Raw genomic sequence first — 27,974 nt, forward strand, 5'->3', positions numbered from 1 at the left:
CACTTAAAAGAAAGAATTTATTTATTTATTGCTTAAGGAATGCAGACTAGAAAACTACAATATAACTAAAAAAACAATCCAGGGTTGTTACGGAAATCTGCATAGGAATTATAGGTATCTGGTTTTTCCTAAACTTTTTCTGATGGGGATTAGGATGAAGAGGCTCAGAATAAGGACAACAGCTTGGAAATTTTCAGCTCTCTTCTAACTGTTCCCTTACTTCATGAATAACAACCAGCCACAGTCCTAAATACATGACAACTTAGCAAAGACAAACAGTAGCAAGAAATCATCCCTGAGCAAGAAAGCAGCTCTATTACCTGAACAAAGACAGGATATAAACTATTATTAACTGCTCCAAGGTAGGCACTTAAATTCACTGTGGCAGGTCCTAGCTCATGACAGAAATGAACCGATTTTTTTCTATGTTGTAGAAAATACTTAAAACAATCAGAAGAGTTTGGAAAAGCTAACATACATGCAAATCAGTTACATGGCCTTCTAGGCTAGAATATCTGCCTTTGGCAAGCATGGCTGAATCACCTGATGGCACCATAGCACAAAAGCAATATATGTAATTCTAAAATTGACAGAAGCAAAGTTCCATTGTTGAGGGGGGGGTACTTTAAATCTAATTTTTAAGTACTATTTTTATTTGAGTATGAGCTTTGAACATTTTATCTATAGAAAAAGTTTCAGAGAAACAAATACAATTGAGGCAACTGAAGGGACAAAAACATGCACAATTTTATCTAGTCTTCAGTCTGGATGGTGAATCCAGTTTATGTGCCAGGCTGAAAGCTCTCTTCATTTCTGCAGAAAATGGTTCAGCTGTTCCTGTAGGGAAGTGATCTGTAAAAGGAAGTGCAGAAAAACATGAAAACTGCATCTGAAATCTTAAGTTCTAGTACTTCACTTAGGATTTATTTATATGAACCAAAAAGAATAACTGTCATTTGGCATTTATAAGGTTATCTTAGCCTTAAAATGTTTCAAAGAATAGTGCCCCAGTCAAGAATACATACACAATGTTATGGCCATGATGTTGTCCTTTTTCATGCCAAACCTCTAAAAGGAAGCCTTAAAATTGAATGTTTTTAAAAACTGATTATGCTTGCTGTTAAGAACCTATGCTTCTGTTGGGCATAGTGGTGCAGGCCTGTAATCCCAGCACTAGGAGGCTGAGGTAGAAGGATCACCCATGAGTTCAAGGCCAACCTGGGCTACATAGTGAGCTCAAGGCCAGCCTGGACTACATAGCAAGACCCTGTCTCAAAAAAAAATCTATGCTTCTGTGAAGAATAATCAGAGGTCACAGCTTACTGTTAGGATAAGGGTGACTGGATCACGATCATCATATTCTAAGTGTCAAAAAATAATACAATATAGTATCTTTTCCCAGAACACACTGGGTCTTATACCACATCTTCTCTTCTGTTTCTTGCTACATTATGAAACACTTAGAAACCAGGTCAGGGTCATGACCAATCAGCAACCTAGTGGTGTTCTAACTTATGCTTTTTTTTTTTTGTACCGGGGATCGAATTCGAGACCGTCCACTTGAGAGGCAGGTGGTGGAACCACTGAGCTAAATCCCTGGCTCCATGGACCTTGTATGGTATGGGATTTAACTTTTTAAAACTTGAAATGGTAATGTGAACAATAACATTCTGAGACATATATTGTCTTTCTGACAAAGAGTTTTTTGAGTATTATTCAATTTAGGTCTCTTTACTAGTATGGATTTCAATCTGTGAAGTGAAAGGAAAAGAGACTTATAAAACAACCTGATGCTGCACAACTACCAGACTCCTCCAATTGCTACCTGCAGTGGTTTACAGGCTTCCCACTCAGATGTTGAATGATCCCAATGAACATATGACTGAGCCAGTTTTTCTTCTTCATAGGCTCTTTCTCCTACCCTCCCCCTAAAGGTATGCTCCCTTTGTTCAAACTACTTGCTGAATAGTCAACCTGGCTAATTCAGCTAACCTCACATCTTCAATGATCATTTGTGTGTATGGGCTTCTCTCCAATCTCCTATTTTCAGAAGCACTTTTAACTAGTCATCATCTCCCCCTCAGAATCCTCTTTATGTTGTCTTAATTTCAGTTAGTGGGACAGGATTTTCCATTTACCTGGGTGTTAAGACTACAATTTGACCTTCTTTTTGTCCTATAAATGTGCTATAGTTTAAATCTTGATTATGTCCCAAAGGCTGATATGTGAAAGGCCTGGTCTGTACTCTTTGGCCCTTTTGGGAGATGATGGAACCTCTAAGTGGTAGGACCTAGTGGGAGGAATTAGGTCATTTTGGGGATCTCTCAAAATGAAATGTGGGATCCTGGTCTCTTCTCCTCTTTCTCCTTTTTGCTTCTCTACCACATGACCCCCACCATGATATAATGCTGTTACAAGCCCAAAAGCAAAGAGACCAACTGGTCATAAACTGAAACCTTTAAAATGGTGAACCAAAATAAACCTTTTATCTTATAATTTGATTACCTTAGGTATTTGTTATACCAATGGAAAGCTAACATAAAATCCAAATGATATTGATTGTTAAGTTCTGGTTCCTTCTATCACCTTTTACTAGTCTCTCCCTGTTCTTAATTTCTCAATATACTATGGCAAAGAAATTTCCTTGAGTTACTCTCTAGGTTAAAAAAAAGAAGAAGTTCTGATGGTTCCTTATGACCTAAACCAAAAATCTAAACTCTAGTCAGGGATCACTACCTCTGAGCCATTCTATATACCACATTATCATAGAATGCCTTCCTTTCCCTATCTCATTATTAAAAGCCTACCTATATTTTAAGGCTCAAGACAAATACTATTTTCTCCTAAAAGCCTTCCCTAATTTCCACAGACAAAAGTGAATTCTCATACCTTTAAATCCCTGGTTCTCTCATGAGTTTCTGCCCAACTGAAGCTAGACAATATCATAAGCATTTCAAAGCTCACTGAAGAACCTAGCTTCAAATAGGCAACCAATGAATCTATGTTGAATAAAAGAGCTAACATAAAAGACTCTTAAATAAATAAAGTTCATAGCTACATTTCTATGTTCAAAATGGCACTCCTCAATACTAACTACTTACATAAAAATATGTTTGGTGAACACTAAAACAATCTTGGCATTAACTTTTCACCGGGTTGTTTATAGGCAGTACTTGGACAAGTGATTTGCTGGGAGGAAGGGAATATATAGAACATAAGAATGCTTCTGAGCCAGGTGTGGTGGTGCACCCTGTAATCCTAGTACTCTGGGAGACTGAAGTAGGAGGATCACAAGTTCGAGTCCAGCCTGGGCAACTAAGTGCCTTAGCAAGAACCTGTCTGAAAAATAAAAAAATCAAAAAGGGCTGAAGATGCAGCTCAGTGTGAAAGCCCTGGGTTCAATCCCCAGTACTGGAATTAAAAAAAGAGAATGCCTCGGAACTTGTGGGGATGGTAGGTAGGGAGCAATGCCTCTACTTTAAGAGCCTCCAGTTAAGCCTGTCCTCACCACCCAAACTCCTGTTTTTAAAAATATTACCTGTAACAATATAAGGCTGGAGTCAGCATACATTTTCTGTATAGCTACTTGACCCTCACTTACGCTGCTCTCTTCTCTTTTCACTCTGTTTACTCTCCTATGATTTTGTATAATAGTCACTCAAGTCAGGAATCTGGCATATATCCTTAACACTTCCTTCTCTTTTATCATCAAGTAATTGACCCAAGTACCGTCAATCCTTAGATTATATTCTCTCATATATAAGTATTCATAACAGCACTATTCATAATACCCCCAAAATAGAAACAATCCAAATGTATATCAGCATATAAAGAGATAAATAAGAGCCCGCTGCGGACAGGCAGGTCTGTGCATGCCCTACCGAGGTCAAGAGTCGCATGGAAGAAGCCGAATCACCCCGATGCAGATAGGCAGCCACCTGGTTCCACACTACAAAGACGCAGGACACCAGACCACCAGAGCAAGGTACTCAGCCCGCTGCTCCCAGCCCAGAGGTAGGGGCTTCTGAGCCGCCATCCCACTGCTCCTGGTCCAGAGGAAGGGGCTTCCCGGTCACCATCCCTCCCGCTGTTCCCAGACCAGAGGAAAGGGCTTTTGGGCCACCTTCTGTCCCACTGCTCCTTGTCCAGAGGAAGGGGCTTCCCGGCCAACATCCCTCCCGCTGCTCTCAGACCACAGGAAAGGGCTTTTGGGTCACCATCCCTACCGCTGCTCCCGGCCCCTGTCCCACCTCTCCCAGCTCAGAGGAGTTAATCCATGCAGGCGCTAACAGCCCCTCGCCCCAGTCGAAATGAGAAAACATGTAAATAAGTCTCAAAACCAGACTTCCAGATCACCTACAGCAACCCCAAAGGGAAATGAGATGGAACACTCTGATACTCAACCACCTGGACCCACTGAACTGGCAACAAAAGGGGATCTGGAAAAAATGAAATCAGAAATAATTTCTCAGATAACAGGAGACATTGTGCCCCTAGTGCAAGACATGATTAATAAATCTAGAGAGGAGCTCAGGAACATGATGGAATCCCAACATAAGAAACAAATGGAATCCGTAAAACAGATGCAAATAGATTTCCAGGAGATGAAAAACTCCACTGAAAGTCTATGCAGCAGAATGAGCCAATGTGAGGACAGAATTTCAGATAGAGAAGATAAGATTGCAATTAGTGACCAGGAAAAGAAAAATGGCTTCAAAATTATAAGGGAACATGAGAAATCAATCCAGCAGCTGCTAGATGATGTAAAGAAGAATAACATAAGACTGATTGGGCTCAATGAAGAAACAAGAGAGAGTGGAGATGACATAAAAAATCTGCAGAAAACTTCCCAAGCAGGGGAAAAGAGCTTGACATACAGATAAGTGAGGCATATAGGACTCCAAATAGCCTTGATCAAAAAAAATCTACATAGGCATATAATTGTTAAAATTCCAGAAACACAACAGAAGAACAAAGTTCTCCAAGCAGTCAGAGAAAAGAAACAAATCACATACAAAGGAAAGTCGATCAGAATCACAGCTGACTTCTCACCACAAACCATCAAGGCAAGAAGAGCTTGGAGTGACATATTCCAAGCCCTAAAAGAAAACAGCCTCCAACCCAGATTGATGTACCCTGCAAAACTATCTTTCAAAATGGATGGAGAAATAAGATACTTTCATGACAAAGAGCACCTTAGCAACTTCGTGAATACCAAACCAGCACTCTAAAGAATTTTACACAATATCCTAGGAACAGACATTGAGGATCACAACCCCAGGAAGCAAAGCAGAATGAACCCATCTGGCATGACAAGAAATTAAATGTAAAGGGGGAGAACCCAACAAAAAGAAAAAGTCATGGCAATGACAAGTCAATATGTTTCAGTTACAACCATCAACGTTAATGGTCTCAATTCACCCATCAAAAGAAATAGACTGGCAGAATGGGTCAAGAAGCAAAATCCAACAATAATGCTGCATACAAGAAACACACTTAATTCTAAAGGAAACTCATAGACTGAAAGTTAAAGGGTGGAAAACAATAACTCCATGCAACAGGAACCCGAAAAAAAGCAGGAGTAGCTATCCTCTTTGCAGATCAAGTAGATTTCAAACCACCACTGATTAAGAGAGACAAAGAAGGACACTACATGCTTGTAAAAGGAAGAATCCAAGAGGAAGAGATGACAATCATAAATATCTATGCACCAAACACTAGTGCAACCAACTATATAAAACAAATACTAACGGACATGAAAAGTCATATATGCACTAATACAATTGTAGTGGGGGACCTCAACACCCCACTGTCTCAAATAGATAGATCAACTAGACTAAAAATAAGTAATGAAATACTAGAACTCAATCGAACTCTTGAACAAATGAACTTAACAGATGTTTACAGAGTCTTCCACCCCACAAAATCAGAATACACATTCTTCTCAGGTGCACATGGGTCATTCTCCAAAATAGACCACATACTCACACATAGAACATGTTTAAGTAAGTGCAAAGGAATTGAAGTTATCCCCTGTATATTATCAGACCACAGTGCGATGAAATTGGAGATCAAAAGCAAAAGAAACCACAAATATTTCATAAACGTGTGGAAATTGAACAACACACTTCTGAATAACCAATGGGTCACAGAAGAAATTGAAGAAATCAGACAGTTCCTTCAATTAAATGACAAGGACAATACAACATATCAGAATATATGGGACACAATGAAAGCAGTCTTATGAAGGAAATTCATAGCAGTGAATACGCATATTAGGAAAACAGAATGAGCCCAATTAAACAACCTGATGCTGAACCTCAAGCTTCTAGAAAAAGAAGAGCAGGACAACCCCAAAGCTCATACAAGGGAGGAAAGTATAAAGATCAGAGGAGAAATCAATGCAATGGAGACTAAGAGAAGGATACAAAAAAATCAATGAAGCCAAGAGTTGGTTCTTCAAAAGAATCAACAAAATTGACAAACCTTTAGCCAGCCTTGTCAGAAAAAGGAAAGAAAAGGCCCAAATCCATGCAGTTAGGAATGAAAAGGGTGAAATTACAACAGACTCAGCAGAAATCCAGAGGATCATCAATACCTACTTCCAGAACCTATACACCAATAAGATGGACAACACAGACGAAATGGACAGATTCCTAGATACATATGAATTAACAAAGTTGAACAAAGAAGACCTAGAAATTCTGAACAGCCCAATATCAACCAATGAAATTGAAAATGTAATTAAAAACTTATCAACTAAGAAAAGCCCGGGCCCTGATGGCTTCACTGCTGAATTCTACAAGACATTTAGAGAGGAACTGCTGCCACTACTGTTTAAACTCTTCAATGAAATTGAAAGGGAAGCAATACTCCCAAATTCATTCCTGGAAGCAAGCATCACCTTGATCCCCAAAGCAGAGGAAGACCCAACTGAAAAAGAGAACTATAGGCCAATCGGCCAATCTCACTAATGAACATAGATGCAAAAATCCTTAATAAGATACTGCCAAACAGAATGCAGAAGATCACCAAGATGATCATACACCCTGATCAAGTGGGATTCATCCCAGGGATGCAGGGATGGTTCAATATATCCAAATCAATCAATGTAATACATTACATCAATAGAGCCAAGGACAAAAACCATATGATTCTCTCCATAGATGCAGAAAAAGCATTTGACAAAATCCAACATGCATTTATGATAAAAACCCTACAAAAAATTGGAATAGATGGTCTCTACCTCAAAATGATAGAAGCCATCTATGAAAAACCAACAGCCAATATCATACTAAATGGTCAAAAACTGAAATCCTTCACACTCAAATCAGGAACAAGACAAGAATGTCCACTATCACCACTCTTGTTCAATATAGTTCTGGAAACATTAGCCATGGCAATTAGACAAGAGAAAGGAATAAAAGGAATAAAGATAGGTAATGAAGAAGTCAAATTGTCATTATTTGTAGATGACATGATACTCTATATAGAAGACCCCAAGAACTCCACCAAAAGTCTTCTAGACTTAATAACCAAATTCAGTCAAGTAGCTGGTTACAAGGTCAACACACAAAAATCAATAGCTTTCCTCTACACCAATGACAGACTCACTGAGAGAGAAATAGGGCAAATAATTCCTTTCACAATAGCATCCAAAAAACTGAAATACCTAGGAATCATCCTAACGAAAGAAATCAAAGACCTCTTCTCTGAACACTATGGCACTCCGAAAAGAGAGATTGAAGATGATATCAGAAAATGGACAGACGTCCCCTGGTCCTGGGTAGGAAGGATTAATATAGTGAAAATGGCCATACTTCCAAAACTGCTATATAGATTGAATGCAATTCCAATTGAGATCCCAGCAGCATACTTCACGGACCTTGAGAAAACAATCCAAAAATTCATTTGGAACAAGAAGAGACCCAGAATAGCAAAAGCAATTCTAGGTAACAGAGACATGGCAGGGGGTATCACAATCCCCAACCTGCAACTCTACTACAAAGGTACTGTGATAAAAACAGCATGGTACTGGCAAAGAAACAGACTTGAGGACCAGTGGAACAGATTAGAAGATGCAGAAACAACGCCAGACACACTCAGCCATCTCATCTTCGACAAAGGAGCCAAACACCCTCACTGGAGGAAAGATAGCCTCTTTAATAAATGGTGCTGGAAAAATTGGGCTTCAACTTGCCAAAGATTAAAACTAGACCTATATCTCTCACCATGCACTAAACTGAAATCAAAATGGATTAAAGATCTAAATATTAAAATAGAAACTCTTAACCAGTTGAAACAGAGGTTAGGTAGAACTCTTGAAGACATCGGTGTAGGAAAAGACTTTATGAACAAAACTTCAGTAGCACAGGAACTAGCACAAACAATCAACAAGTGGGATCTCTTCTTATTAAAAGGCTTCTGCACAGCAAGAGAAACCACCAGCAGTGTGAAGAGACAACCCACAATGTGGGAAAAAAATCTTCACCTGCTCTTCCTCAGACAAAGGTCTACTAAATCGAATCTATAAAGAACTTAAAAAGATCAGAACTCCCAAATTTAAAGACCCAATCCAAAAATGGGCATCTGAAATGAACAGACATTTCTCAGACAAAGAAGTAGAAATAGCAAATAAATACATGAAAAAATGTTCAACGTCACTGGTCATTCAAGAGATGCAAATGAAAACAACGCTGAGATTCCACCTCACTCCAGAAAGAATGGCTGCTATCATGAAATCCACCAATAACAAATGCTGGCAGGGCTGTGGGGAAAGAGGAACCCTGCTCCACTGCTGGTGGGAGTGTAGACTGGTGCAACCACTGTGTAAATCAGTATGGAGATACCTCAAAGAACTAGGACTGGAAATCCCATTTGACCCTGCTATTCCACTGCTGGGGATCTTCCCCAAAGAATTAAAAGAATCATACCACCGTGATATATGTGCACCCATGTTCATAGCAGCACAGTTTGTAATAGCTAAAACTTGGAAACAGCCCAAATGCCCATCAACTGGAGACTGGATCAAGAAAATGTGGTTTTGTTATAAAATGGAGTACTTCTCAGCCATAAAAAATGAGACATTTATAGCTAAGTGGATGCACATTGAGGCGATACTCTTAAGTGAAATAAATAGGACACACACGTGTAAATACCGAATAGTTTCTCTGGTGTGAGAAACTGAAAGTGTAAATAAGGACTAAATGTATAATAGGTGATGTGAAATAGGAAGAAAAGGGGCAAAGGGGAAGGAAGTGGGAGGGCTAGGGGAAAGGATAGAAGGGGATGGGATTAATATGAGAAAATGGAGGAACAAAATCTTTGTAAATAGGGAGGAATGGAGGGGTTGAAGGGAGGGCTGGGAAAGGGTGAAAAATAAGAACCAAGAGAGACTATGTAAAGTTTCAAATTTCCAATGATGAATGTCATTATATTGTATACCTAAAATGTACCAACGATTAGAATGAATAATCGATAATGTAAAATAGGAAGAAAAGGTCTAAAGGGGTAGGGGTAGTGGGAGGGGCAGGCGAAGGGAAAGAAGGGAAAGGAAAAATGATGAGAAATGGAAAAAATGGAAATAAAGTTTTTGTATATAGGGAAGGGTGGAGGGCATGAAGGGAGGGCTAGGAATGGGGAAAAAATAAGAACCAAGATGCATTATGTAAAGGTACAATTTCCAATGAGAAATGTAATTGTGTTGTATACCTACAATGTACCAATAAAAGAATTTATTTTAAAAAAAGAGATAAATAAAATATAGTATATTCATACAATGGAATATTACTCAGTTTTAAATGGAACAACGACTGATACAGGCCACAAAATAGATGAACCTTGAAAACATTTTGCTAATTAAAAGAAGCCAGTCCGGGGATTTAGCTCAGTGCTTTCACCACCTGCTGTGCAAGCGCAAGGACCTGAGTTAGATCCCCGGGACCCAAAAACATAAATAAATAAATAAATAAATAAAAGAAGCCAAGCACAAAAGACCATATATGATTCCTCTTGTATGAAGTAACCCAGTATAAGAAGTAGATTAGTATAAAGCAGATTAGTGGTTGCTTGTAAGTAGCAGGGGAGAGATTCAGAGAAAATGGGGAATGATTGCTGTCAGTAATAGGTACAAACTTTCTTTTGGAGGTGATGAAAATGTTCTAAAATTGACATGATGATGGTTTCACAACACTTTGAATATACTGAAAGCCACTGAATTATACAGTTTAATTGGGTGAATTGTATGGTATGTGTTTTATATCTCAATAAAGCTCTTATAAAATATTTTAGGGGTAGGAATGTAGCTCAGTAGTAGAGTGCTTGCCTGGCATACACATGGATCTGGGTTCCAACTTCAGAACCATGAAAAACAAACAAACAACACATTTTATTTGCAGGTTAAGTCTGTATTCTTTCCATCTCTATTACGACTACCTTAGTCCAAATTACCATCATCTCTGTTATGTCTTGTATCTAGATGTCCCCCCCAAAGCCTCATGCTTTGGGAGGTGGATGGATCTAGGGCATGTGAATATGGATTGAGGGTGTGTAATAACTAAATTAGTCCACTCAATGGTCTGGCATACTTCTGGGTGTGGATAATGGGAAGCCCCACCCTGGGTGTGCGTGGCACCAATCAATAGGCTTACGGCCTGAATGGAATATAAAGAGAAAAGAAGGAAGGCAGGCTTGCTGCTCACTGCTTCCTGCCTGGCATACCATGGACTGTTTCTCCTCTGTCAGGTCCCTCTGCCATGCTGCCCTGCCTTGGAGCCAGCTGACTAGGGACTGAAACCTCTACAAACTGTGAGCTAAATAATCCTATCCTCCTTTAACTTTGGATATTAGGTATTTTGTCTCAGCAACAAGAAAAGTAACTAAGGCAATCTCTTATGGCCTCTGGTTTTATTCCTGCCCTCCTACAGCTCATTCTCCAGATAATTATCAGGATGATATTTTAAAAGTTTAAATTAGATCTGATTCTCCTGCTTTAAAAACTCTTCAAGGACTTCCTATTGCACTTAAGACCAAAAACCATCTTCCTTTTAATGAGCTACAAGGAACTATACACTATGGCTTCTGTTACTTCTCCAATCTTATATTAAACTACTCTCTTCCTTGCTTTAAATACTTGCAGAGGTCCACAAATAGGCAAAGTTCTTTCCCATTGTGGGACCTTGCATGTGCTCCACCCAAGAGGCTCTTCATCCTACTTTACCCGTATTCATCCTTCATCTCTAGGCTTAAATAACACTTCCTCAGGGAGCTCTATGATGATATCCCAACTAAATTCAGGATTCTCTTCATTCTAATTGCATCACTGATTTTTTTTTCCCTCCAGAATACCTCTTTACAATTTGTGTGTTTATATTTGTATGATAATTTTTTGTATGATAATTTTTATATTGTCAGTCTCCCCTGCTAGACTGTTAGCTCCACGAGGACAAGGATTATATTTGTCTTACTCAATAACTGTTGAGTGAGTGAATTTTCACAAAGATTTTGATCTACCCTGCTACCCTCTTTTAGACTATTCCTGTGAGAGAACAGCCAGGAATTAGGGGTGAGATGGGGGATTCTTTATAGCAAATATTTTCTGCTTGATTTAAAAATATATTTCTTACCTGATCATTTTTTTGCTTTTCTTGTACTGCAAGATTCTCCAGCACAGACTTTAAATGATTCTGGAAAACAAATTGTTTAAATGATGAGTGCTGAGGAAGAGAGAACCAAGGGAGACAGAGTTTGTCAAGTAATTTGAAATGTAAGAAAACTGTCAGTCACTCTTTTTAATGAGACTGGAGTATAAAAATACCCACTAACTACACCATCCTATTTGATTTTATGCCCTCTACATAGTACTTTTTCTTGCCCTAAAATAAATGGTAGGAACATCTTCATGCTACCTATTTCTGATTTAATACAAATCCTTTGGCTGTGATAACCTATTTAAAAATCTGACTTGGGGAAAAAAAGCTGGCTTGGAACATGGCACTTATTCCTCCTCTATTTCCCGTCACTAGGGCAGAATATTACTGTTCTTCATTAATGCTACATGGAACAATAACCACAATAATACCAATATCTATATCTTTCAGAATGTATCAATATCTATTATCTTTGGTTATTCTAAAGGACAACACCCAAAGTGAGTGTAACTCTATGTCAAATTGTTCCCCCTTGATAGCCACTGCTCTACAGAAAATAAAATCTGACAAAGAATTCTCCAGGAATTTGGAATTTCTCCGGGAATTTGGAATTTCTCTCTGTATGTTCAAATTAACACTTACTCAGAGAGCTCTACCATGGAGGGAATAAATGTGGCCTAAACATACATTTTCTTTTTGTTGAAGCTCTTTTTTTGTAGCAGTCTTATGCATTCTGAAAATCTGTATTCCAGATAGGAAAACAATCCAGAGAGAACAGCTAAACTCCATTCCCTTTAACTTGTCTATACCCACACACTAAAAGCTCTAGCTGTTTGCATTTACAAACTACACTATGTGCACTATTCTTCCATTTACTTCTATGGATTGAAGAGTGCCAAAGAATATCCCAGCCTGCAACCTCTATTTAAAAGAACAGAAAAAATCTGTAATATCAGTCATACCTCTAACGTACAGTTCAGTCTAGCGATACACTCAGAACACTGCTGGCTCCTGCTTTTAAACAGAGTTGAGTAGCAACTTATAGAGCCCTTATACTCATACACTTGGAAAATAAGTATTTCAGATAGGCAGACATTCCAGATAACAGAGCCATAACCTGTATCTAGTCTATATCCAAATATTGAGAGCTCTAGCTCTTTGCAGTTACAAGTTGCACTTTATGCACTATTCTTCCACTCACTTCTATGGGTAAATGAGTGCCAAGGAAACTCTGAGCCTTCAAACTTCATTTAAAACAGCAGAACAGAAATGTCATTATATTGTATACCTAAAATGTACCAATAAAATTAATTTTTTAAAATCCAGCAGAAAAGAACCATGATTATCAGTTAATCTTCTATCTTAGAGTTCACGCTAGTGAGACATTCAGAATACTGCTGCCTCCTGCTTTTCTTTTTTTTTTTACTGCTTTTTATTCATTTTTATTAGTACATATTTGACACACATAATGATCACATTCATCATAGGGAATTTGTATCTGTACATAATATGTCTTAATTCTTTTTTTCCCATTCCTCTCCCTTCCCTTCAACCCTTCTTCCCATCCCCATTTACAAAAGCTTTGTTTCCATTCTTTCCCTTCCATTCTCTTTTTTTTAAATCCTTTTACCTTTCCTTTACTTCCCTCCTCCCCCTTCCCTTGTTCCCTTTCCCATTTGATCATGTTCTTTCTACTTCCCAATAGCTATCCTCTGATTTGCTCCTTATTTACCCTTTGGGTTTTTCACACAAGAGAAACAATGTGACATTTAAACTTGTGTGTCTGATTTATTACACTAAATCTTTGAAGTTCTTAAATATGTATTACTAAAAATAAATGAATATGTTTATTCTTGTTCAAGCATGCATCATAAAATTTTAAATTAATTAATTCCTTTTACTGAAATGAATACATTTTGGTACAAACAATAGGGTTCAATCTAAGCCCTACTATTCACTGTAGACCTTGGCAATTAAACATCCTTGAGTTTCAATTCTCTAATTATGAAATGGTAATAGTGACTATATCTGTTTCAGGGATTCGAAGATGAAATGAGGTAATGCATAGCTCTTTACATGCCATTTTCAGAATAAATCCTCAATATTGGCAATTATTATCTTGAATTAACTGGTCTCCCCAACCAAGAAGGCTTATATGAGATGTTTAAAATTATTCAGGTACAATAAGACAGAACTATCTTTTATTAGAGGCTTGTAAGAGATGTTTAGCTTCATGAGTGAACAAGCACTGCATAGAGATGACATGAGTAGAAACACAAAGATGAGATTCTGAAAGTAAGATATCAGGATTTCTTTATAGCTACCAACAAGAACTTACCTTGAGGATCAGGTTTTCCACTTTTCTGATTATATTCTTCTGTCTCTGTGCTTTGTTTTGAATCTGTTGGAGCTTTTTCTCCTTGTAATGAATATGTTTCTGAATTTCCATAACTAACAGAGATAGAGAGAGATTTTTTGTATCTAAATATAGCTTAAACTAATGGACAGGAACTTAAATCAAGTAAAACTCTACATCTGAGCAAGAACTTCTCAAATGTAGCTTTACATTGTGTGTGTTTAGAGTTAGCCTTTAGCACTGCCAACTACCCATCCCCATCTGTTTGTCTTTTCCTCTGACTTACCTATTGAACTGGCACCTTCCTTCGTCTCATGCTGGCCATATTCAATAATCTTGGCCTGTAGCTCCCTTTCTAGAACCTCTTCAAAATCATCTTCTTCCTCCTCCTCCTCCTCTTCCTCATCATCGTCATCATCATCCTCCTGCTCTTCATTCTCATCCTCATTGTCATGATTGCTACTACTAGAATCACTGAATATCTCTTGAACCACATCATGCTCTATTGGTTTTAAGTAAGAGGAAAGTGAAATTATCTGAAGCTGTGCAAATGACTCCCACTTCAGAAACAATTATACTTCTTGCCCTAAAATTGACTGGATAACCAGTGAATTTCATAAATCATTTTTCTTAAAGGGAGATTATTCTCTTCATGAAACAAGGACAGGAAATACAAAATGCTAACATTCACTCATGTATTCAATGACCAACGCATTTAGGGAATCTATGGATCCATAGGAAATTGAATAATAAGGATAGATGGGAGATTAGAATTGCAATCTAAAACCCTTGAAGTACTGGGGGCCAATAAGAGTGAAGAAGGACATCATTTTTTTTTTCTGTTATTGACCCATGAATCTATGGAGGATAATCTTTGACATTCAATCAATGCCTGCTCCATCTAAAGCTCCTGCTCTGCCTTTGCTAAAATACCTGATGAGGTATCACTTTGCTTATAACCACTGGTTGCTGGAAATGCTGGAAAGCTTGGGATGAAGCCTTGACTTTCTATTTCCTTGGTTTCTTCATCAGCAATGACTTCCCATCCTGAAAGGAGGGAGCTGTCAAGGAAAGTGCAGAAGGAAAGGAGAAGACACGGTTGAATGGGAAGAGGGTCTTTGGCTAAAACTGCTCTTTTAATTTAGTACAACTTTTGGTCATTTGTATCTATTCCTAGTGTGGAGAAGTGCCTTATGTTGAATTATACAAGTAAATAAATATTGCTGGGGATTTAGCTCAGTGGTTCTACTGCCTGCCTGCAAGCACAAGGATCCGAGTTTGATCCCCAGTACCAAAAAAAAAAAAAAAAAAGACCTGGCTGCAAGTAAATAAATACCTATTACAGGTATTTACAGTTCCTAGGTAGAAAGTAACATTTCCAAAAATCTTAAGTTTTACACATTAAAATTGGCACACAAATACCAGAAGTGAAGTTTGTCAGCATGTGCATATGGAGTGGAACAGACTATATAGAAAATATCTGGTACAAAGGATACGGCCACTGACAGCTTCAGCATCCAAACACAGCAATGTCTTCACTTCCTTTTCCACATCTCGAGATTCAATGTACTGAGACAAAGTGTAAGAAGAAATACCAAGAGTGTCATTTAGCACCCTGTGAATTGCAGGAATGCCCTTTTCCTATATACCAACAAGTTCAAATGATTAGGCCTCATTAGTCACTTATACAACCAAAGTTCTACTTTAAGTAGTGCTACTTATGAAGGAATCTTTAGCTATGGTCTATATTTTATACAATTTGCTTGGTTTTCCCAATTAAATTACTAGAGACATTTAATCTTTCATTGTGCAATTCTATGGTAAAAGCCTCTTTGAAAGGTGAGATCCTTAGCTCTCAATTATTAATTATTTGCCATGATTTATACTGACAAAGAACTATCATACCTTGTCAATTATATAGAAGTAGTTTGATTTAAAGATGTAAATTCCCAGATTTCACTTTTCCATATCTTTATTATTAGAGATATTCCTACAAAAAACTAGATCTTAGCTAAATGTTCTCCCTTGAATACAGTATTAGACAATTATCTCCAAGCAACCAAGTCATCATGCCACAAATAAAAGTTAAGACTCTGAAGGGAAATAAGTTCTTGCAAACAACTGCTGATAAAAGTGAATTCTGGCTCCCAAGGAATGGCTTTTGAAATAAAATCAGAAAGAAGTAGATTGGAATACACAGACTCAGTGACCAAATTGTACCTTTTCCTCTAGGAATTGTTGGACACCAAACAATGAATTCCTTTCTCAGTGAATTAAATCTAATGTATGTGTATGGAAGTGAAGGTTACAGTTGAGAAGAAAGGCTCAGAAGTAACCTTTATAATGTATTTCAGTTGTTTGAAATGAATTAGCTATTAAATAAAACACACTAAAAGTAAATAATGAAGTTGTAGTATAATTGCTCTACCTCAGCAAAGCTGATTTCTTCAATTTGCTTGAAATCAGTGAGATGTGAAGTAAAACACAATAAATAATGAAGGTGTTTTATGACTGTTCTAGTTCAGTAAAACTTAAAGAGCTCTATAATTATTCTTGACTTAGTTTTACACTCCACAGGCATTCAATAAATGTTGTTGATTGACAAGGCATAAAGCCAAGGCAGCACATATATTGAAAAACTCAAAATAGTAAAAATGTTTACTTTGTTCTCCCCAAATTGATCTATAATTTTAATATAATTCCTATCAGAAATCCAGCAAGGTTTTTGCAGACATAGAGAAGCTTATTCTGAAATTTGTATGGAAAGGTACAAGTCTAGAATAGCTAAAATAGTCTTGACAAAGAAAAATGAAGTGGGAGCAATCTGTCTTATGATTTCAAGACCTATCACATTGTGATATAAGTGGAAAGATTGACATATGGATCAGTGGAACAGAATAAAGAACTCAGAAACCAGCTCACCCAAACATACCCAACTGATTTCTGGTGAAGGTACAAAGACAATACAGTGGAGGAAGGAAAAGAAATGGCACTGGAGCAATTGGACACCTTTAAGCAAAAAATAAAACAAAAGTGAATTTTGAACTAAACTTTATACTTTTACAAAGTTAATTAAAAATGGACTATAGGCTTAAATATAAAACATTTTGAAAAAACAGGAGAAAATCTTCAGGAACTGGATGAACCAAAGAGTTCTTAAATTTAACATACAAAAGAACAAAATCCTTAAAAGAAGAAAATTATAAATTGGGCCTCCTCAAAAGTAAAAACTTTTGCCTTTGAAAGATCCTGTGAACAGGAAGAAAAGACAAGCTTTAGACTGGGAGAAGATATTTGCAAACTATCTGACAAACTAGCAGTGTTTAGAATATAAAAAGAATTAGTCTAAAGATGGCAGCCTCCGTAGCGAGGGGTGCCCTGGCACTGTGTACGAATTTTACTCGGCAGGTTGCTTTTGTCCGAAAAATTCCTTGGACTGCAACAGTCAATGAGCTGAGAAAACACTTTGCTCAGTTTGGCCATATACAAAAGTGCATTCTTCCTTTTGATAAAGAGACTGGCTTTCATAAAGGTATGTGTTGGATTTACTTTTCTTCAGAAGAAGCACTTCAGAATGCAGTGCAACATGAAAATCACGTAATTGATGGAGTAAAGGCCACATTCAAGTTCAAAAACCAAACATTTTGCAAGGGGATCAAACATCTGATGAAGAGAAAGATTTCTGAGATGATTAAACCCATTAAATAAACAAAAAACAAAAAAAAAAGACTATAAAAAGAACTCTTAAGACTCAACAACAAAAATGATATTTTAGAAAATGAGCAAAAGGCATGAACAATTAACTGAAATGGATATATATAATATGAGCACATGAGATGTTTATAATGTCATTAGCTATCAAGGAAATATATGTAAATATATGTGCTGCCAAAGCGAGCACCAAGGAAATGTAAATAAATACCACAATGAGATCATTACACATTACACATTCATCTAGATATAATGGCTAAAATAAAACATAGCAACAACATTTAGTCCTGCTGAGGAGGTGAATAAATTGAAGCACTTACATATTATTGGTGGGAATATAAAATGGTACATTCTCCAAAAACAGTATATTAGTTTCTTATAAAACTAAACATGCAACGACCATACAACTCAGCAATTGTATTTCTGGGCATTTATCCCAGAGAAATGAAGACTTATGTTCACTTAAAAACCTATTCACAGGTTTATTTATAACAGTCAAAAATGAGAAACAACCCAGATGTTCTTTAATGAATGCAGAGTTAAACAAACCATTACATTCATACCATGGGATATGACTCCACAATTTAAAAAAGAAGAAAGATATTGATATAAGCAAAAACTTGCATGGATCTTAAGGTAATTATGCTGAGTGAGGAAAAAAGCTAATCTCAGATGTTATATGATGCTACTTATATGACATCCTAAAAATGACAAATTACAGAGATGGAGAACAGATTAATGATTGCCAGGTATTAAGGAGTAGGAGTGCAAGGAAGGAGGGAGGTGTATAAAAGAGCAGAATAACATATCTTTGTGGCGATGGAATTACTTAGTATCCTGAGTGTGTAGATGAATACATGAATTAACAGATGAGATAAAACTGCATAGACCTAAACACACACCACAGATACATGATTTGAATATGACTGGTGAATTGTAATAATGCCAATTTCCTGTTTGTGGTACTGTACTATCGTTTTGCAAAATGTTACAATGGGAAAAACGGGGAAAGGGGTACATGGCATCTTTTAGTCCCCGCCCCGACTCCAGGTACCAGGGATTGAACTCAGGACCTTGAACTTGCCAGGCGCCAGGCAGGTGCAGTGCCACTGAGCTACAACCCCAGCCCATCTTTTAGTCGTTTTTTTTTTTTTTTTTTGGTACCAGCGATTGAACTCGGGTCCTTGTGCTTGCGAGGCAGGCGGTGGAACCACTGAGTTAAATCCCCGGCCCTCATCTTTTAGTTCTTAAACTGCACGTGAATCTATATTTATTTCCAAATAAAAAGTTTAATTAAACAAAAGAAGAAGCCAAACAACAGTACTTCTATCGTTTGCCCATGTTTCTACAAGCCTGAAGTAAGGTTAGGAATATAAGCACAATACCCATTTCTCAGGTTCTAGATGGATTCATATTAAAACTAGATCTTGGAATTGAAAACTAAAAGAATGAACGGAAATTTCAAGTTTATGATCCTTCCAGATCCATGACAACTTGCCCATAACTTCAAAGATCTGGTCTGTTTTTATTCAATGCTATATTCCTAACCGCTAGCACACAATGCCTGGCATTTACCTCACACTCAACAAATGTTTATTGAACATATGAATGAATGAACAAATTAATTCCCAATTGACTTTCCTTCCCACTCATAATCCTCTTCTAATCCATCCAGCAGACACACAAATATCATGAGACTAACCTTTTTTTGAGTTTTCTGGAGCCTTTTCTTTCTGACATTCTTAAGTGGTGGAGTAACTAAAAATAAATACAACTTGGTGAAACATATATGACTGATGGTAGTCGAATATTTATCTGAATTTAATCAGGATCCACTGGCTCATGATATGTCTCCTCCCTTTTAAGAGCATATCAGAGCTGAATGAACCAGGCAAGAGACCTTGATTCACAAGAAATTAGGATTCAACAGATAAATATAGTAGGCTCTAATGAGCAATGAGCTGGTGACTTACTTCCATGCTTCCAGATATATTTTTTCTCTGTCTCTCTTTCCTTATTCCTGGTTACACTAAGATCAGTAGAGGTAACTGATTCTTCTTGAGAAGATGGGAGGTCACCATCAGCACTGCACACAAGCATCTACATTTAGCAAAGACAAAGAAGCTAACTATGGCCATGTTATGATCATTCTTATCACCAGAAATCCTGGCATTTCCAGAAAAAAAACCCCAAATATTATGTAACATACATTCATATTTTCTTATATTTCTTTTTCACTCTCCCCCATCTCCTCTGTCTCTCTCCTCTCTCCCTCTCTTTCCTCTCTCTCCCAACAGCAGCATTGTGTATTGACTAAGTTTTTAAGCTACAGTGTTTGCCACTGCAAATGGAATATGCTGAAAATACATATATCTTAACATTTTGATTTATAGAGGAAATAAAAACCAATTTGTAGAAAGTTCAGACGATCCCAGCTGTTCATATTTTTAAATTAATAAAAGTCACTATAAATGGCAAATAGGGAGCACGACAAGTCATTTGGATACAATGTGGTAGTAAATGTTAAGGATCAAATAATGAACCAGAATGTCACATTTTATTCCTGTGCAATTAATCTGGAAGTTAAAAATGGCAGGCAGCCATTTAAGTGGACAGTATTGAAAGAAAGAAAAAAGGAAAAAGAAAGGAATTTCTTTTTCTTTTTTTGGGGGGGGGGTACCGGGGATTGAACTCGGGTCCTTGCGCTTTCGAGGCAGGCGACAGAACCACTGAGCTAAATCCCCGGCAAGAAAGGAATTTCTTGAAGGATGTAAGATCCAGAAAATTAAGAAAGTTCATACCTGGGAAATATCTGCTGTTTTATAAAACTTTTTTTTATCAAAAGTCTTCAGGCTTTCAATAACACAAGGTAAATCAACCAGCTTAGCAGATAGTGAGACATCTTCTACCTTAATGACTGCATGGCGTCTATCAGCTAAATAGGAGTAGAGAAGATTAAAGTTGACATCTTCCCAGAGAACTTTTGTACATCCCAAATGTTTGAATAATGAAGACTTTTGTGGGACAGATTAATCGTCCAGTGAAACCTATTATTTCTCATAATGCAAAAACAGTGTACATGATTAGTAACTTCCCAGAGAAAAGAAGGGACTATATAGGGCTCTTTTGTCCCAATTTATGTCACCTATTCCAAAGTAGCTAAGTTTCTTAGTAATGCATGTGAACTAAATGTGGGTGAACGGTAAATGTTTCATTCTCACCCTAAAAGGCAAATTCGATTCATTTAAACATATTCCTTTTATTAGAAGAATTCAACCATGTCATCATCCATGTGTGTTTTCAAAGGGATGGATGAAGGAAGGAGTGGTCCTAGAATGGTGCTAAGTAGCAAGGTAAAATCTCTAGTTGGAGCTGGACAAGGTGGCACACACTTGTAATCCCAGCACTCTGGGAGGCTGATGCAGGACAATCACAAGTTCAAGCCCAGCCTATGCAACTTAGTGACTTAGTGAGACCTAGTCTCAAAATAAAAAATAAAAAGGGGGTGTGGATGTCACTCAGTGCAAAGGCCTCGATACAATAAAAGTACTGCAATAAATTTTTTTTTAAATCTCTAGTTGGATTCACAATGCTAAACTGCTACCCAAAAGTAATGTACTGAACTCTGAATCCTGCTCAGATGTCTTAAACATGAATGTCTTTTGACACAGAGGATTCAGGTGTAATCTTCTAATATTAAGTGAATAAGAAAGATGTAGAACCATGTTTAACTCAATACTTTTTGTATCAATTAACTTTAAAAACAAGGATTATTGAAAATCTATTATGAATAAAACTTTTTCTGCGAGGAAACACAAGAAGAAACAGTTAATATTGGTTATCTTTGGAATTGAAGTTGGAGTGCTATGAGGAAAGAGTTTCATCGTTTTCTTTTGAAGTTTTGTTTTATTTGAATTTTATAACCATGAACTTGTATCACCTTTCATTTTTTAAATGTCAATAAGGGCTAAGTGGTGAAATTATGGGCCACTTTTTTATTTCCTCTTTATATACTTCTCTACATTTAAAAAAAATCCAGGCCACCCATGGTGATACATACTTGTAGTCCCAGCACTTGGAATTCAAGGCCAACCTGGACTACACAGTGAGACCCTGCCTCAAAACAAACAAACAAAAAAATCCTACAAATTTTATTTTTATTTGTTTATTTATTTTGGTGATTTAGGCAGACAGGCCTTATGTGAAAGCATTATTATTTTTGCTTTGGAGGCTTTTAAAATTAGTATCACTTTGAATTGACAAGTCATAACTAGATTACATTTAAGGAGTATGATATGATGTTTCGATACAGGTATACAATGTAGAATGATTAAATAAAGTTAATTAACGTTCTTGTAACATTTTTTGGAGTAATACACTTAAAATTTACTTTCTTAATTGTTTTGAAATATACAATACATTATTATTGACAAGTCACCCTGCTTACAAAATATATCAAAACGTATCCTTCCTGTCTACCCAAAACATTGTATCCTTGGACCAGCAACTCCTCATTTCCTTGTCCTCCAAACTCTCTCCAGTCTCTGGCAGCCATTACTCTATTCTCTACTATGAGTTCAATTTTTTTAGATTCTATATGTGAGATTATATTTTATTCATCCTTCTATGCCTGACTTATTTCCTTACAATAATGTTCTCTAGACTCATCCATGTGGTCCCAAATGGCAGACTTTCATTCTCTTTTAAGACTCAATATTCCATTGTGTATATATACCACATTTTCTTTATCCATTTATCCACTGTTGAATACTTTGGCTGATTCCATATCTGGGCTATCAGAAACAGGGTTTCAATAAACATAAGGTCATGCCTATCCCTTCAAATATACAATTTGCAAATATAAAAATATTATTTAAAAAATAGGTGTGTCTTTTTGTAAACAATGAATGGCATACTTGTCATACCTTTTGACATTCAGAAATCACAGAGCTTGTATGTAGGAGATTACCAGGTGTATGAAAATCTCACAGTTGATATCCAAGCTTTTCTTTATGTGCACTGTGATAATTACCACAAGTTGCATAATTCCTACTTCCTTTCCCCTTAAAAAAAGGTGTAAGTGACTTAAGGCTCTCTAAACTGTGAGTCCATTAAGATAGAGGCTATATTCTATTCTTTTTCATATCTTTAGTACCTAGTATAGTGCTTAGCATATGGCAATCCTTTAATAAATGATTGCTTAATATATGACAAATGGATATTAACTACTTACAAGATAAGTCAATTTTAATTTTATCGTTCATGTTGACACTTCCAGAATGTATTATGTTCCTGACAGTAGAAGCATGTTCCTAAACAGGAGGTAAATTAAAAAATCAAGATTGTCTATTTAGCAGTTAATAGATATACAAGAGTCCTCCCTTAAATAAAACCTTGTATCTCCCAAATATTACCAACAATGCCTGTACCATAAGAGACTGCATTGAATACATCAAGTTAGGATGAAGCCAACTCTAATTTCATCTTTTTTTTAGTAGCTATAGTTAGTGCCATTTCCCAGTTCTACACTTCTGCCTCTCACTGATTCTGTTCAGCTACAGGTGCTAAGGAAAACCTTAGCTACAGTTTACTGGATATATTAATTAACCTTAATCAGACAAATACCTTTCTGAACCCCATCCATAGCATATCTTCCTAAATAATGCTTGAATACAGTTATTAGTTGGGGAAGAGATCCAAACATAATGTTAAGATGAGCTTTAATTAAAAAATAAAAAAAAATTAAAAAGTAAAAAAAGATGAGCTTTAATAACCTTGCATGGTGATGAATTTATATGCGATACCATGATGGTCATTTTTACTGTCCCTTTTAAGAACAGAAAGAATTTTAGAAGAGTCTTGGCTATCCAGGGAACAAGCTGTGTCCATAAGTGACTGGACCCAACACTGTCACAGCTGTTTGGCCAGAAAATCAACCCACATGATAAGTGGTATGCACAGGAGGAAAGAAATTGTGCTAAAAGGGTACATAGTAGAATAGGGCTGCTTAATAGAACATGATTGCTGAGAAACAAATGTTCTGAAGTTTTATAGCTTGAAAAAGAAATGTTACAGAATCAAAGCAAAAGTATACTTTTGAATTTCAGATATTTGCTCTGATACACAAAAATTTCTTACCGGAGGCAGACGCAGTATAAACTGGCTTTCAAGTTCAGGAGGAAGTTCATCCTGGCTTTTACTCATGTCTTGTTTTTGAGTTCACGAAAACAAAAAGAAAACCAAGTTACTAAAAACTCCTCTTGCTCCCTCTGCTGACCACTTTTAGTAGTACTGGTTAAATTACTGTATAAAATCTCCATAATCCTCACTGGAATGAAGTGTGTACAGTTTAGCAATACCTTACTCTACATATCTTGATTTTTTCTAAAAGTCACTTTATATCCTTTCTAATATGTACAGATTTTCCAAAGTCAGTACAAAATACATGATATAATTTGATGAACAAATGAACTAAGAGCTGATATAAAACATGATTTATTCTAATGATATTCTTAGATTCTCATTTAAAGACGTAAAATTCAACTCACAGTGGTGGCAACCTAAGCAAACTAAATGACTTCGTCAGAGAAGAGTACAAACCAAAGGCAGAAGTCAACCAGAAACCACTTGCAGAAATGTTCTATGATGACTTGACATAAAAGTTTAATTTTCAATATTTCATTCACCTTAAGGAACTGATGGGAATTTAGAAGTCCATGGGAAAGAAGGCAGCTTATAATGACTCTAACAGACACATTCAACCTGCAGCCTGCCATTTTTCCCTCATTTTTTTGAGTGAAAAGGAATTGTCCTGAGCCGCATACAATAAATATATATAATAGTTGATATATAAAGTAATAAAAGTTCCTTTTAAAATATTTTATTATAACATTTTTAAATGATGGAGTGAGTGAGTCATAGGTTAGAGCTAGCATCAACAGCTCTGAGATACCTTGTAGAAAAATTAGGAGTCCAGATTCTTAAAGCTAGATTATGTGTGTGATTGCACCTAACTTCATGGAATAATTGCATTTCTGAAGTAGAAATACTAAATATTTGATTTGATTTATTTATTACTAACATTTTTGGCATTTGTTCTATGTACCTCACACTACACTGAGTGCTTTAGTTCTATTATTTAATTTAATCCTCAACTAATTATTTGAAGTGCCCCTAATAAGCTATTTAAAACGACTCTCAGATAGATCCTTTTATTTTGAAAAAATACGCCTTTATAAAAATGAATCAGGCTGGGGATTTAGCTCAGTGTCATTGTTCCTGCCTTGCAGGCACAAGGTCCTGAGTTCGATCCCAGGTACCATAAAAAGAATGAATCATCCTCATCCAAGTTAGTAGGGTTTTTTGACAATATAATGATATAGTGATATGATACATGTGTACAGTGTGAGATGATGCATCAAGCTAATATATCACCTTAACTACTCGTAATTTATTACTCCTAAATGCAACTTTCTACCTTTTGAGCAATATCTCCCCATTCCCCACACTCACCAGTCTCTAGTGACTACCACTCTACTCTTTGCTTCTATGAGTCTGATTATTTTATATTCCACATATAAAAATGAGAACATGTGGTTTTTGTCTTTTTGTGCCTGGCTTATTTAACTTAGCATAATGTCCTCCAGATTCATCCATGTTACAAATGACAAAACTGTGTTTTTTAAAAGACTGAACAGTATTCTACTATGTATATATACCAAGTTTTCTTATCCATTTATCAACTGAAGGACACTTAGGCTGGATCTGTAAATTGGCTATTGCAAATAATGCTGCAGTGAACATGTGAGTGCAGTTATCTTTTTGACATACTGATTTCAAGCCCTGAAATGGAATTGTAAAATCCCAAGTTAATCTTTATTTATAATCGTATTTTCCATTCATTTAGGATGTATCTGTGGTGACTTGCATTTTAGGTATTGAGCTCACACTTCTGAGGTAGATTTTTTGTCAAAAATTGAAGAAAACAATGTACATATATGAAACTTGACAAAGGTTTCCTATGTCCTAAAAACATTATGATATACACCAAGTTATAAGGTCTTGTACCTTAAGTTAAAGTGAAAATTTCACTTAATGCACAGTCCTTAATATTCTGTAAACCATTAACTGGGATCTGAGTTTTGAACCTGAATCTCAACTAAAAGCACTGGTTCCTTCTTTTACCACATAGAAGTGGGTCTGGGACCCTATCAAGGTGAAATTATTCACTTGTTATGAAATAAATCTTTCAGTATAGCTTTAGAAAGTATCAGAAAGGTATAGAAAGCACAAAGAAGTCAGCAGTGGAAGACACCCAAGATGTGGGTGGTGGATGCATTATTTGTGATAGTCATTTCTTTTCTTTTTGCTTATAAATAAATATATGCACACATACATATATAAATATAAAAATGAAAAGTAAATATAATAAAAACTTAAAGTAAATGAAATAAAGAATCTTGGGGCTGGGCACATTGCCTAAGCAGAGAAAGTAGGAAACACTTCAAGTTGGGAGAAGCACGGATTATCTGAAGAAGGAGGTGCTAAGCAAAATTTTATCAGATAAATAGTAACTTTTAGACTTCTCAGCAGAACTAAGACTGGGGCATTTTGTTCATTTCGTTGCCTTTCTGGCAACTCCTCTTTTCTAGAAGAAAGAACTTAAAGAACTGAAACTATTTCAAAGAAGTTCCTTGTAAATCACGCGTATAAAAGGTCCAGTGAGAGAGAAGGTGGAAACCCTGGTTAAAATGAGTTTTAGTTATTTTTCAATTTTGTTACCTACATGTACCCAAAGGACTGTCCGGTATTTACTATAAGAAAACCATACACGTTTTCCCAGCAAGCATATCTTAGATGCCTAATTAAATTAACAGAACCGCTCTCCAGTGTTCAACCTTAACTCCATCACACTTCAGCAGAATTACAATTGGAATTAACTAGCAGCAAACTCCAGGTAGCCTAGTCAGCATAAACCAAGGTTAGTTATTTGTTTCAAGTTCATAGCCGCGGGCTGCAGTTTGGAGGCAGTAACCACTCCTGCTCAGTCCTTATCTCTGGGTCACTAAACTTCCAAGGGAAAAGTTCCGCTGCTAAAGCTTTATCCCATTTCCCTAGAAAATCTCCCGCGGGGCCAAACAGCCCCAGCCTTCGCACCTCTCAGTGCAGGCAGGTTGCGAAGGGCAGCGAGGCGCACTACCCCACAGATCCCTGCCGATCGCCCGACTTACCCGGTCCCGAACCAAATCGCGCCAGAAAGACTGCGGGTCCTGCGTCTCTGGCTGGAGAGTTCCGGCGGGCAGCGAGTGGGCTCCTGCTCCAGCCGTTGAGGCGAGCGGCGAGCGATGCGAACCGCGGAGCGACAGGTAGGAACGGCGAGCGCCCGCCCCGCCCCGCCACGCCTCGCCACGCCTCCGCCGCCGCCCAGCGGGAGAGAGGCCTCAGGCAGCGGCCAGTTTGGCTCACGGAGCACAGCATGAACGCTCCAAGGGCGCAGGAGTTACTTTCAAAACGAGTTATTTTTACACAGAGGAGACCTTCGGGCCACCAGACGATTTTTCAAGTACACAGTGGAGATACGTTTATTAGTAACTCCTAAAATCTGTTACGTTGAACGGTTTGCTACTTAACTGGCGACCTCGCTTGTTGACAAATACACGGCCCCGCAAACCCACTAAATCACAAGAATCCACGGCAAACTAACACGATAAGCCCCTCCCCTCTCCTCAGCAGAGTCACTGTTTTACAGCTTTTGGATGTCTTTTTTCTTATATTTACTTTTCGTTTGGTATTTATATGTGTATGTGTGCATTTGTTTATAAGCAAAACAATTAGAAATGACTGTCACAAGTTACCACTCATTTCTCCTACGGGGGTTGGTAAAAGTTTCCAACAAACATTTAGCAGTTCACTTTTCCCAAAGCAAATCTTTACTTTGTGGGGAAAAAAACTTTAAAAGCCACTTAACTTTACATTCCAGTGAGTTTTCCGAAATAGCTTTGTTAGCAAGTGCAGTTCTGTGAGCATCAGTTTGAGCACATAGGTTAACAGGAATTTCTGCGCTTTCATCACCTGGAATATCTGCTGTTCTGTCGCATGCAATTTCAGCACCATGGTCAACGAATATTCGGCGAGGTTGGCAGCTCCTGTCTCCTGATGTTGAAACTCTTGAATCATTTTCTGAGAAACTGTCGATCTCTCCCTCAGGGTTCCCCATGATCCACTACGTTGGGGTCCGGTGTTGTAAAATGGCTTCCTTC

General features: G+C 37.2%; 1 protein-coding gene and 1 pseudogene across 3 annotated transcripts; one reads left to right on the forward strand and one right to left on the reverse strand.

Annotated features, from left to right (window-relative positions):
• Positions 1-27,974, reverse strand: Taf7l (TATA-box binding protein associated factor 7 like). 3 transcript variants are annotated; one of them, XM_021250487.2, is made up of 12 exons: positions 26,946-27,086; positions 23,854-23,921; positions 22,949-23,027; positions 20,517-20,650; positions 19,689-19,815; positions 19,418-19,473; positions 15,501-15,573; positions 14,938-15,051; positions 14,291-14,506; positions 13,987-14,099; positions 11,625-11,684; positions 1-852 (listed from the first exon to the last, which is right to left on the reverse strand). In XM_021250487.2, exons 2-12 carry the CDS (start codon positions 23,917-23,919, stop codon positions 808-810), a joined length of 1,083 nt encoding a protein of 360 aa, XP_021106146.1. In that variant the 5' UTR covers positions 23,920-23,921; positions 26,946-27,086; the 3' UTR covers positions 1-807. The 3 variants fall into 3 exon arrangements, with proteins under 3 accessions (XP_021106146.1, XP_021106145.1, XP_087052795.1); XM_021250486.2 differs by lacking the exon at positions 26,946-27,086 and adding an exon at positions 27,787-27,966 and having other exon boundaries at positions 623-852; XM_087196669.1 differs by lacking the exons at positions 14,291-14,506; positions 26,946-27,086 and adding an exon at positions 27,787-27,974 and having other exon boundaries at positions 623-852.
• On the forward strand, positions 17,341-17,729 carry LOC101715943 (SRA stem-loop-interacting RNA-binding protein, mitochondrial pseudogene; annotated as a pseudogene).

The sequence above is a fragment of the Heterocephalus glaber genome, unplaced genomic scaffold, assembly GCF_053883595.1.
Source record: "Heterocephalus glaber isolate CG9 unplaced genomic scaffold, H.glaber_assembly_v1.0 deba00001613, whole genome shotgun sequence".
Lineage (NCBI taxonomy): Eukaryota > Metazoa > Chordata > Mammalia > Rodentia > Bathyergidae > Heterocephalus > Heterocephalus glaber.